The 13523-nt window shown below is 42.2% G+C and overlaps 1 protein-coding gene across 3 annotated transcripts in view; it reads right to left on the reverse strand.

Annotated features, from left to right (window-relative positions):
* LOC120725743 (partitioning defective 3 homolog) overlaps positions 1 to 13523 on the reverse strand; it is a 340776-nt gene that overhangs the window by 17158 nt on the left and 310095 nt on the right. For 2 of the 3 annotated variants that reach the window (XM_040018775.1, XM_040018777.1), the window contains exon 22: positions 2629 to 2749. In XM_040018775.1, the coding sequence (XP_039874709.1) occupies positions 2629 to 2749 (121 nt within the window). The remainder of the gene's footprint in view (positions 1 to 2628; positions 2750 to 13523) is intronic. The other variant, XM_040018776.1, reaches the window with a different exon arrangement.

Consider the following 13523-nt stretch of genomic DNA (forward strand, 5'->3'; position numbering starts at 1 on the left):
ATCTCAGTTCCCCCCATAAATCTGAATTTTCTGGCTATTTTTTTGATGGATTTGGTCTTTCAAGGTTGGCATAATGGACCTCTACACCCCGACCAATTTGATCAAAATTCATCCAAATTTTTTGAGGTATTGTGTTTACAGAAAGAAAGAATGTCATGGACGCACACTATGCCAAAACCTAACCTCCTTGCAGAGGTAAATATACAGTAAAGATGCTAACTATCCATTTCTGTCAGCATAGTCAATGTCAGTATGTCACTTCACATTTTTGTACTTGTCTCATCTTTCTGTAATATCTTTGGTTTTCAAAGCAAAATCCTTACCCTGTTCACTTTAAATAGAGCCATATCAATTCTGCTTCTAGACGACGCTAAGACGGGATTTCCCTCGAGTTCTGCTAATCAGTGTCAGCGCATAACACGGGTGCACGTCTGCCTTTCCTAATAAGCTCTGCCATTGTGAATTCTTGTTCACATGACTAAAATAACATGAAAGAGGACTAATAAAACAGACTTCAATACTCAAGGGCTGGCCCTATATCTTATTACCAGTGGAGCAGTGGTGTGCCCAACAGTGTCGACGATCAGACGCAATTAAGAGCTCAGCGGCTCAGAGAGAAAGACTGAGACCTCTTGGTGGTGAGCAAACAGTTCACATCTAATGGCGGATGGGAAAAGAGAGATTAAGAAAACAGAGATAGACGTCCACTCTGTGTTTTTTTTTTCAAACATCAGTTTGACAAATACCGAAGAAAATCCAGAGCAAATACAGCCTGCCTTCATCTGTGTAGGAACACCTTGGGAAGCATGCTGCTGTGTTTTACCCAAACTCAATTGGACAGCGGAAATAACAGTAGAAGATGCTGGCCACTCCAAACCAATTTAACTGACAAACCGACACTGATAATTCTCTAGAAAATTGCATGCAAAATGTTTTAACTTTCAAGGTCTGACTTTCTGGCCCGTCATTTTCTAAATAGCTCTGCTAGGAGCAACAATTAGCTGCATTCTTTTCTCCGAGGTCAAAAAGTTACTGAGTAAAAAAAGAAACCAAAAAACTGAAGTCACTGTAAGTTATTATTGATAAATAACATGGAGGTATTTGACATCCCACATGTCCCGCGACTTGGTTATCTGTGTTTTTTTTGTTATGGTTTTTAATGAGTTACACGCCTTCTAAAACACCAGTTAAGTAAAAAGCGGGACAACAGTTTAGATTATCGGTGACCTGACAGGGAGTTTGGAAAAAGGATATGATTCCTTACTTAAAGTTCCTGAACTTTTAATGCACAGCAGGGATGGATATGAGATCAAGTGTGAATGAATTAACAAAGGAATTAACTTGATTACATTTTTCCAATTATGAAGAATAAATCCCATTGTTGTTACAGATCAATCGTTGGAGAGTAGAACGGCTTAAAGCAACTATTCTCAAATTTTAATTTAAATTTGTTTTAATTTAAAAATCCCTTTAATCAAGTCTAATGAAAATTAGAATGAACAGTGCGGGTAGGTGTCTTTAGTTTCTGTCCCCTAACATCGCCTTCCTTCCATAAGTGTGTCATATTTCCAAGAGTGAAAAGGCAAATGCAGTGACTGCAGATAAGCAATTATGTCTAGGTCAAAAGTTGGTTCCAGAAATTAAGAATTAGTCTACGAAATGTAGCTTTGGGTAATAGAGAAAACTAATGTTTTTGCAGTTTGGCAGTTTCGCTGTCTAAAAGGTTGATGGCATCACACGACAGCACCAGTGACAGTTTCATGCTGTGTTATAACAAACTAGTAATATTGTTATTTTTGCTCTTTGCTTCATGCCACATCATTTGGAATTAATAAAAATTACTTTAATATTTTTAATCTATTTTAATTAAATGACCATCTTTTCCTTAACATGTGGACCAATCATTACACATTCAGCAATTATTAACATCTATGTGTCTTTTTTTTTTTTTTAATGATTATTAAACCCACTTTTTTGGATTTTCCTATATAATAATATGTTCATTTCATCATCCCCACGTGAACCCGATGCTACATTCTCCAGTTGTGTTTGTTTCACGTGTCGTTGCCTCAGCAACGATATATCGATAACGATATTTTGCTCGACTCGCCACTAAATACAGAATAAATACAGACTGGTGATTAAGGCACAAAAAGTATGAAAAAATGAGGTTGTTTGTAAAAATGACTGAAAAACAAAGATTTATTAGTGAGTGGCAGAAACACTCATATTACTACAATGCGTTCAAGACCTCATTTTTGCTTTCCCCGTGTTTATAAAGCACTGTAGGTTTTAATCATTAGAAATTCATTTTAAACTCTGGCTCCTGGTTTCTTTTGTCCTGCCTCCCTCCTCTCACGCCCAATCAGTCCCTGCAGATGGCCGCCCCTCCCTGAACCTGGTTCTGTCAGAGGTTTCTACCTGTTAAAAGGGAGTTTACCTTATATATAAAGTGCCTTAATTTGACGCTATATAAATACATTCAAGTTAACAGAATAGAAGTGTTAGTAAGCAATAAAAATTATGTGTAGGCCTAAGAATCCATTCAGCTAGTAACTCTGGATTGATCCCGAAGAATTTTTTGGGTATGTACACTCTCCTGGAATACAGCTCCTACTCGATACTCACCCAGGACTGGTTGAAGCTGTAGGTGTGCTGATGGTCCTCTACGTCGTCCTCCTGCTTGGCCTGCTGGAACTCATTCCTTAGTCTCTGTATCCGGTCATGGTTACTAGGCGCCATTTGACTGCTAGGAAAGAAAAAAAAAGAAAGGAAATTAGATATTTAGACTCATTAACGCTTTGGTACGCATTGGTTTTGCTAGCATGCTGTTACAGGTAATTCTGCGTTTCAGCAATTTACCTCTCCACATAAATGGTGCCAAGGATTTTTAAATCCAACAGTTGCGATTTGTGTTCCAACACTCTTGTGTTTTTACTCTCACCCTTTTATCGCCTGTGAACATCACTATAACTGAAAGTGTCCCTCGTGCACCATTGTCAGTGATGCATGTCTCTTTCAGACTGCAGAAGAATGTTGGCCTTTTATGGTACGCAGTCATTAAACGCTGTGGAAAACCCTCATTTACATCTCCTTCATTAAAGGCCTTTGAGGAGCCTGTCAATAGGAATCAATAGCTTTCCTTCAGCTTAATCAGGCTCTCCTTTTATCACCAGCTACAGAGGCAGCACATGACAAAATGCATAATTATGATGAGACAACTGGCTTGATAATAGGCCTGCATTTATGCATACCGCGGGGATGAAAGTGACCAAAGGTTAGGAATTTGAGCTGGGAGGGGATGCGAGAGGAGTGGGATGGATGGGGCGAGGAAAGGAGAGGGAGATAAAGGAAGGAGGACGAGTGTGGGGATGACGCTGTGTGGGAAAAAAGGGAAAGGTTAATCAAGAGCATGTGAGAAAAGGAAAAGAAACAAAGTCAACCCCAGACAAAATTTCCAGTGAAACTTAAAGCAGGGAAGCACGGCGCAAGAAATAAGGAGCAGAGGGAGACAAAAAGCCAAAGACAAAAAAAAAAAGGACCCTTGATATGAAGACCTGTCAGCCTGTCAGGGTGTCCTCCTGAGCAGCACTTACAGGTGGCACAGCAGCAGTGGAAGTGATTGCTTATTTGGACCCAGAGGATTCTGAGCACAATTATGGTGATAATTGCAGATTAGAATGAGCACATCCTTCTGATGATAATGGGCACTAGGACATGCTGCCAATCAAGCTTCATTAAAAGCACAATAAATAGCGGCTCATAAAGGATGCACGGCTCTCGGAGCGTGCCCCTTAGTAGCACTTGGCAAGACACAGTTATCGTGTTATTCGTACTTCCCGATCAAAATCAATTGTATTAGTTATACTCCATTTGATTCCTATAGCTTTATATGTGTGGGAGCGCAGGGAGCGTACATTAAGCCTTTTTATGTGGATGTGGGCAATTAAGTGGCTCACTGGGGTGTGAGGTAGCTTATGCTTTTAGGGTGTGGAGTAATGGTGAAGTCCCTTTATTACTGTTCATTACAAAATCAATGTTCCCTCTCTATTTACTTGAGGTTGCTTAAATAGCAAATGCAATTTTAAATAAATTAAATTACTTAATTCTAGTCAATAGAACCGCACATGTGCACTCCTCTAAATGTTCTTCCTGTTATCATACAAGTTTTCATTACTTTAACTACAGAAGCATCGAGGCTTCAACTTCAGAATTGTGTGCTTCCATGTGATTACCAGTGCAATCGTTTGACTACATTTGCAGAGATTTTATTGAAGATATTTTGAGCAAAAGTGTAAACTAAAAAAAAAACACATTTGCAACTGTGGGTTTATGTTCTTCATCATCCCTGCTTGTTGAGAAAAAAAGAAAGGTTTTACAACACTGTAATAGATCTGTGAACTCCAAATGAGCTTAATTGCCGCTCAAAGAGAAGAGTGAGCAAACTCCAAATAAAAGGCTCATAATTTTTTTTCTGTGTGACCTTCCACGGAGGGTCAGTGCTACCATGAGTATCTTGAACATGTACCACTGGGCGAGAGGAACCAACTGGTGATCTAGAAAGCACAGGTTATAAACAAGACAACGAGAGTCCATGTACACTCACTGCATAAAAAGCCCCTCTGCCCTTCTCTCACTCACGAAAGTATCAATGTGACAGTGAAGATCTGCTCCACTGTGTGGTAGACGATGCTGTGGGGTGTGGAGTAGGAAAACATGAGCGAAGACAAGGTCTCCGGCAATTTAAAGAACTAGCAGTTCTTTAATACACTTTTTTAAAGCACTACAACAAATGGAAATTGCATCGAGTGTGGGCCGGGAATGACGGCTTGATTTACCAAGGGGTAAATTTGTCGTAGGTGTTCAAAGGAGGCATTTGCCATATCTAGATTAAATCTGGAGGGCCTTATCTTTTTTTGTCTTTCACCGTGATGGGATTCTTGGGAGTACTTTCAGGGTCTGTAAATAGTCATATGTTAATAAACGGAGCTCAAAATCGGGGAAGAGCACGAATCAAGCCCAAACAGCCAGCCGAAACTGTCCCCTGTCAGTGTAACAGCCAGCAGCAGGCCTGTCTGCATGCATAAAGAAGATGGATTCAGTTGCCTTTGCTAAGAGCCCCACATCGCTCAGGCACCTTGGTGGGTAATTAGTCAGCATGATTGTTGCCGCTGCATCAGGTCACCACTTATAAATGCACCTCCAAATACATCAATGTCTGTAATTGGCCTGTAGAACATGCGCCATAAGGAAAGACCAGGCCAACGGAATATGGTACGAATGAGCACTGCTCATCAGTTTGCTGTAAGCAGTGTGTTTGTGCATAAAAGGGAAAAGGTCACAGGTGGCATAAGTGTCCTCAGGGGTGCAAGCGAGCTGTCCGCATCACCGCCGCGCAGGATTGCAGCTAAAATATGCATCAGTGGGAAACGAGATAGTGTGTGTAAAGTTATTAAAAAACATGGGGGGAGATAAAGTGTCCATATGCCACAGCATTTTCACAGGCAGCATCTTTATTCTGTCCGGTATAATGAGATTTGCTCCAAATTCATCTGTGACTTTGTGGGCTGAAATGTCAGCACTTGGCCTCCTGGGTTGGCTGTGTCTCTCCCAGATGCATGCAAACATCACCGCGCGACACAGTCGGCAACACAAAGATGGAGGAAGAGACAAAAGAGCCAACATGTCTTTTTTTTCCCCCTCTCTCGACTATTACGGACGCCTGTATCCAATAAAGACACACCGATTCTGAATTTACTGAGTAAAAGCTTTTTTCTGAGGACTTATCAAGAATAGTGAACCTACGAATTCCTGGCCTGCAAAGTCGGATCACAACAACAATTCAGAAAGAACCTAGAGCTTCTCGAACTTGTGAAGAACTAGCAATGAGCCAATCACATTACAAAACATCAGCCTATACAGAAACAGCTTTGCCACTCTTTAGCAGCAAACTTTGAGGCACCGGTAGTGTGCATGTGTCTGTGTGTACCCCCACACCCATCCACACCTGTGCTTTCACATGGACATGTTGACAGGGGTCATGAACACTCTAAAGCTGCATTTGGGGGTATGTGGATGCCTGTCTGTGTAATAGTCATCCTTTGATCCGGGAGGATTTAGCAGATGCCTCGCACACCACAAGGCTTAGGCCCAGGATGTAAACTATGCAGCAGCCCTCATATTTGCTTCTGTTGGTGGATCAAAGCTGCGCTGAGTCTCTACATGCCCCGTAAACACCGCCACCGGCCAATAAATGAGTAATCCAATCACCAAGAGTGTAATACGGGTCATATGAGCATACCTAAGTTCAGGGGTATTCGAATGAGAGCAGCAGAGTGTTATAATCCTCGGAATAAGATTTCAGAGATGAAGTTTGACTGGAGTTCAGGCTGTTGCTACAGAAATGTTCATTTCCAACTAAAAGTGGAAAAGGGTTGAACTGCCGGAGCTTCCGTGCGACTTTAAAATCATACATTCTGTTATTTCTTATCTGATCGCTGTTGATTGAAATTCTATCAGATTATCTGGTTTCTTACTGGCCGCAGTATCTCTGTGCAGCAGATGAGGGGGGGGGCAGACTTCTTAAGTTTGGGCCCTTTGGCAATCTTGCATCAAGTCAAAGGCTTAGCTCATCTTTATTCCACCGCCCTGTGGACTTTCATTTATTTCAAAGACAGAAAGATGAGGCATTTGGGGGGAAATGGACAGCCTTTGGGACCTACCACGATGATAGAAAGAGATTAGATCTGCATTACTGCTGGTCATTTTTGAAGGGGAGAGGGACAAAGATAAAACATTTTTTTTAGTGTCTTCAGAAGGAAATCAGCATATATCGGCCCTTCTGCTATGATTTTTGCCAGCAATCAAATGGAAGCATTTGAAGCGTATATCACTTTCCACTTTCTTTTCCACGTTCATAAAAAAGTTCTTCCAGTTTTCTCTCGCCTCATCTCTTCTTCATTTCTTTCTTCTTCTTCTTCCCATATGTTTTACTTCTGAATGCCTCAGTGCTCCTCTGTGGCTAGAGGGATAGGTCATGAATTCCCTTCTGTCCCCCTCGTCCTCTCCCCACTAGCCTGGTAAGTGACAGCTGCAGGCTGGACAAAGGCCTGATAATACCCTGGATTTGTCAGGCTCTGACTTCACCCATGTCCTCTTGTGACTGATGCACCGACAGTGGCGCCTTGCCAGCTAAAATCCCCACCCTAATGTGGTGCTGTGACTGTGTGCGCATGAATCTGTATCCATGGTTCCTTTCAGACTCAAAAGCACCACATATAGGGTCCTTAGGGGTCCTAAGGAGGCCATCGTGTGGGATCCCTGCCTGGGATGTGGTAGTGGCGTGACTCGGGAGCACGGAGCTCTGATTAACCCTCCAACAGGCTGTCCGGTATGAAAGGAGCGGCAGAAGGCTCTCCTCTACGAAAAGCACGACTCCAAAGAAATGAAGAAAAGGCAATGATCTTTGGCTTTTTCTTTGTTCCTTTTAAATACCTGTAGTCCTGTGTACTTTAAAAGCACCCGTAAAAAAAATTTTTTTTTTTTTATTGTAAAGACATCAACTCTTCTAGTCATTACCATTTTTCTGTCTTCTCTGTTCAGTTGGCATGATTTCTAAACAGATCAAAGTGAGGAATTTCCCCTTTCTGCTTTCTATCCTATCTTTCTACTAGCAACTTTTAAACCTTTGGTTGCTTAAACATTATAATGGAACTAGTCAAAGAAACCTTTATTTCTGCATGATGTGCTGTATATTATGAAGGTACAGGGACTAAGCTAAGATTTGTGTAGCTGATAGGCTCCCTGAAAGCTTTACTTGTCCTCATTTCTGGCAACTTCTCTTTAAATTGTTTTCTAGGAAGAACAAAGCACGGCTGCATTCTCCAAAGAGATTAACTTTGAAGTTAAGGCCCATAATCCAAATCTATTGATTCAGCGAAGGGTGCTCACTCTGAGAGAGAGGGAGCATGGTCAGGACTGCACAATCTAATAAATACACTCTTACTCTTATGTGCATACATGAACGTGCCATTGTGTAATGAGACAAAGATGTGTTGCATGCTAATGATTTAAAACTCATCACATGATCGAAACTTGTAACTGCACAAGAAATGACTTGGCTGCATCATGCTACGTGCAGTAAATCTTTTATTTTCAAAGCAGCATATATATAGAGTTGAAACATATGTACAGTGTTGCAGCTGTTTATGTTGCACATAAACAAAATTCCTCTTTAGGGTAAGAAGAATGAAGTGTCAGCCTTATTAGCCTTAAATAAGGTGTGAAGGCCATGGGCTACAGTATCCATCTAAACAGGTTAAGTCAGCTTTTACGAGCCTATCGGATCTTTATAGACAACTTTTATGAGATATGAGCTTGCTTGACACTAAGAGGCCAGTGGAGAAGCTATATGACTTTGGCTTCCAGTATCCCGACTATGACGCTAAAATATTTTGTCTAAGTATAGGTTGGCGCCATGGAATATGAAATGTGTTGCTGTATTTTGCATTAGGGGACCTCAAATATAAATTCCCAGGGAGACTGGTGCACTGCAGCAACAAGTCAACTTTGCAGGTTTCTCTGTGGAGGGCCACTCTAAAACTGAGTGGGAGCTGCAGAGCTTGGCAGAAGCACTGACTAGACGATCGTCAGCACTTAGACAAGAAGGAGCCGAGTTGATCTTGAGACAAATTTGGTCAGTCAGAAGTTCTTTGTATAAAATAACATCTGATGTTGAACAAGCTGCAGAATTAAAGTTATTTCATGAAAGTTTTAAACAACAAGTTTTGGAACAGTGGACCAGGAAAAACAAAAAAGGGGAGGGGGATGCTTTTGTTCTCCACTGTTTTGACACAGCTATACTCCCCGGAAACATTCTTACAAAGATTGCCGACCTGCTAGGCCAGGTCCAACTGCGCTCTTCACAGAGCTGTGTGAACCCAAAACCCAGTGCCAAGCTCTGCCTTTCCCACTTGCATTCTCAAACTGCCTCATCCTTCAGATGCTATCGTATGCTGGAATGCACACGGGCAGCTTATTAGAGAGGCCCAAGTTTTCCAATCCACTGTATGAAAACAGACAGCGGAGGGAGGCAATTAAAAAAACAGATTTCAGTGAGTTTTAAAAAGAGAAGGGGATTGAAGAATAATCAAATGAGATATTTGGGAATGTCACTTCAAATATCGAATGCTATTCAGTGTACCTTTTTTTAAAATGTCTCAAATTTCCTTTGATGTTAAATTGGTTTTCAGTGAGCTTTTACTTCAGATAGATTCCCTGTCCCTTCCTGAGAATAGCCAAAACTTTAACACAATAACGTTTTGCATTTTGTACTTGGGAAACTTTGGTGTTGACTTATTGTGAAATTGCTTGGAGAAACTTTAAATTACAGAGAAATCATTAAGGACTTTATTATGAAAGAATGACAGGGCTATCCACAAAAACACCTTTAAAATCAAGTGCATTTTTACCACAGGGTCTCTGTAAACATGACAGCAGCAACATCGCTGCGTACTTTGAAATATAGTCGCTCGTGTGCCGAAAAGAATCAGTTGGATTAAAAGACAGCCACGGTCCTTTAATACAAATATATGCAAACCTATCACCATATGAAGGAGCAGATGATTCCACTCCAGAAGCAGATATTCACATGCAGCTGAACCCCTCTAACTCGTTTGCTATTCTAGCACGTTGCCAAAGTGACACGCTCTCACTGGCTACCTATAATGAAAGGCTAATATTAGATTTCAAATGGGCCCAAGCAGCAGCAGTGGTGCACCAGCCATATATTACATATGCATTCAGAAGTGTATCATTTGACATCTGGTGCATCATTTTCAGAGGGACCTGGTTGGTTTGGAGGGTTTACTTCACCACTGTTGCATTTCTCTTTACACGTACACCCACTTTTAAAATCCCCCTTTTTTTTAACTGACTAACAAGCAGAGCCGATATCCTGTCTTTTATTAGGTCCCCCGGGTTAATTCGAGAAGCGTTACACCTGTAAAGAATCTCATTTACTTCAGCAAGACGCCACACTGTGCTGAATGCAGACAATCGCTCCCTTTGCAAATGTCAGTGCCTGACGCTCAGCAGGTGAACCACGAGCCAGTGGTAAATAATTCACACCAGACCGGTGTAGCTTTCCTCGCCATCCCATACACAACCAGCATCCCCCCCACCACCACCTAAGTCTTTTCTGCTACGACCCCCTGTGCCGCCACTACTTCCTCTATACATAATTAACGAGAGAGGCACGGTGGGATGCCCGTCAGTCAGAGCCAGGGCCACTTTAAACAATAACAATATTGATAGTGGGTGTAATAAAGCGGAATTAAAAAGATGGATTCTAAAGATTTTTTTGTGCTCCTGGCGCAGCTGCTCCCAGCTTTAAGTGGTGAGGAGAGGGAAAGGGGTTTGCAGGGGGGCTTCTTGGGAATGGATAGAAGTACAAACTAAAAAAGGAGGAGGGAGGCACATGTGCCCTTTTACCCTCCCCCTCCTTGTCAGCCCCTGGTGTCCTGTACTAACTCCTTTGCTGCTGCGTCCATTACTGGATTAAGTCTCGAAGTCTCGGAAAGAGGGAAGACGGAGGAGGTCAGGGGTCAAAACCTTTAGTAATGGTTAGGCAGACAGATGAGCAAAGAAAGAAAGAGAAAAACAAGACTGGCAGGATAATTTCAATTTAGGCTATCAATATTGTGTAATGATCAACGTGAAGGTCAAGAGGTTGGCAGATAATGACAGACGGGCAGATGAGAAAAAGAAGAAAGAAGGAAAATGAGAGAACTGAAGATAAAAGAAAAAAAAGGCCAATCGGTGTTGGAATATCAAACATTTGCTGATGATTTTGCCACCTGCCAGAGTGACAAAAATAGAAGAAAAAAACTTGACAAAACTGAAATGCACTAGAAAGGTATTTGTAGGACTCCAAAAAACAAAAAACAAAAAAAACACACTCAAAGCAGCGAAGAAATCCTGCCATTACTGCTATCTCCCATCAACCTGCGGGAGCCTTACATATGTTAATGCCCCTTCAACCTGTGACCCTCACTTTCATGGCATCATTATCAACCCAGCCAGACATAATGTTGGCCTGTCACCGCCATGATCTATGGCCACAGTGGCTCTCTGCCTTAATGAAGCTGTAACACTGCCTTAAACTACCGAAGCCGCGACGAACCTGGGTACGACCGTCTATCGGCTTAATGTGAGTGTGCATCCATCATCATGCATCAGCCATCCATCAATCAAAGCCCATGTGACAGCTGGGACCCCCGAACCTAACCCCCACCACACCACACACACACACACGTATGCGCAAACACACACAAACTCATTGGTTGTGATTACGATCTCAATTATCGTCATGACCGCGGGCCGCCGCTTCTCCTGTGACCGACATGCTAATAAGAAGCACTGGCAGTCAATAATCAAGCCATGGAAAAGGGCACCGGGTGAAGATTTGGTCAAGTTTAATTGTATCACTTAAAGTCCATTGGTTTAAATTAATAATCTTGGAACCCTATTACAAAATGACATGGTTTGGGGAAAAGCAAAGTCAACTCAGAGCAATAAACAGGAAGCGACTTCATGTCTCTTTTAAGGACCAACCCAGTATTCCACACGCGCACCTGCTCACACCATGAGGAAATCAAAGGTGACCTTAAGGTGTCTTAAAGGGTCCGTGTTCCATGCAAGAGAGAATCTTGAATTAGCTGTTACGAGTCTACAAGACAGCAGTTGTGGCATCGTCGCAAGACTGCAAACATTCCTGTGCATGAAAGCTTTTCCCCTGCTGAGTGGGACCGAGCATACCTGAAGCGGGTCTCACAGGTTATTTCTTTAAGCTAACATCACTACCGCCCTGTTGTTTCTTCTCAGCCACGGGGATTTCAACCAGTGTAACTTAAGACGGGCTTTAGACTTCAGTGAGCACACAGATATCTGATAATGTTTGTCCAAGACTTTCAACAGAAAGCTAATAAGGATCACATTCTGTCATGTGGCGAGAGTGTTAGCATTTCACACAAATGTGTTGGGAGTTTTGTCTGTTTCCGTTTCTTTTTCTCTGCAGGTGTATTCACAGAGTAATCTTTGCTTTCTAATCCCCACACTAACACACTTCTGAGTCAGAAAAGGAAAAAAAAGAAATACAGAGCTGTGATGAGAGAGACAGATAGAAGAAGTGCAGCAGAAAAAAAACTATACAGAAGCAGAGTTTGTGTCCTCAATAATGGAAATGTATCTATTTAACTTCTTCCACTGAGTGAGTCCCTGTCTGCCAATACAACAGTCATGATAGGAAACTGCAGCTTGTTGAGAAAACTTCTCCTAACAGCGTCCCTATTTTTGGCAAGGCTGTGTTCAGGGACAAAAAAAACCCTCTATAAGTGGCCACATTTTAAATGTGACACAGCAAAGTACTCAGCCAAACTCCGAAAGTGGTGTCCGAAAGAATTATTCAGGCCTGGTTAGGAGGGGTGAGGGCTCACTTCGGTGGCAGGGATTTAGACTGCGTTTTAAGAGGGAGCCAGGAGACACTGATGACAAAACACTGTCACCTTCAGGTGGTTAAAGGAATGGGTGTCAGGGAACACACGGGAGATGGTAGACCCGCAGTTCAGGACAAGCCACGGGGGATTTAGCCCAAGTGCTGACAGAAAAGACCAAGCGGTCATGGGCTCGCCCACAGATGGCAAACGTGGTAGCTGATGTGTGAATGAATGCACCAGTGAATCAAAACTAAATTAAGATACTGTCACTACATCTGCCTGTTCACACACACACAAGCATGCACACATATGTGCATCCACATCCACATAAAATGCTCATTATCCTTAACCCCCAGTGTGGGGGTGGAGGGTGAGGGGGCATGGGAACAAAAAAGCATTAAGCAGGAGTGAGCCCTTTAATTACAGGCCAGTGTTTGGAGAACTCAATGGTGCTGAGAACAATGGAGGGCTCTGGTAATACTCAACCTGCTGAGTTAACACATATCCTCAAGGTATGACATCACACACACACACACACACACAGGCAGAAAGTCAGCGGTCATGTCACGGACATGAGGCAGTAAGTGCAGAGCTGGTTGCCGAGAACAGCTCGACTGGTGGAAGGAGATTTAAAGCACACTTAATTAGATTTCTCCTCCACGCAAAGCAAAAGCTAATTTCTCATTATTTGGCATTATTTCCTGTTTAAAGCTGCACCTTGCCAACTTATTTTTGATATTTTTGATATTTTTAATGCGACTGCTGAAAACAATCAAGATCAACAGTTAGTTGATTGTGCGTCTTTTTGTCTCTTTCATGTGTCTCCGAGTGAGTTTCTATAAGTTGTTTAAGATCAAAACCACCTCACAAAAAGAAGCTCTGCTAAAGCAGAATTGCAACCAGCTGTAAGCTCTGTAGTAAAATGCAGTTAGAGGGCTGAAGGATGATAAAGATGAAATACTTTAAATAAACTGGCTCACATATGATTCCCTCAGTGTGTTGAGGTGTCTCATTATATCTGGGTGCTTG

Source organism: Simochromis diagramma, unplaced genomic scaffold (genome assembly GCF_900408965.1).
Source record: "Simochromis diagramma unplaced genomic scaffold, fSimDia1.1 OVJJ01000717.1, whole genome shotgun sequence".
NCBI classification, from domain to species: domain Eukaryota; kingdom Metazoa; phylum Chordata; class Actinopteri; order Cichliformes; family Cichlidae; genus Simochromis; species Simochromis diagramma.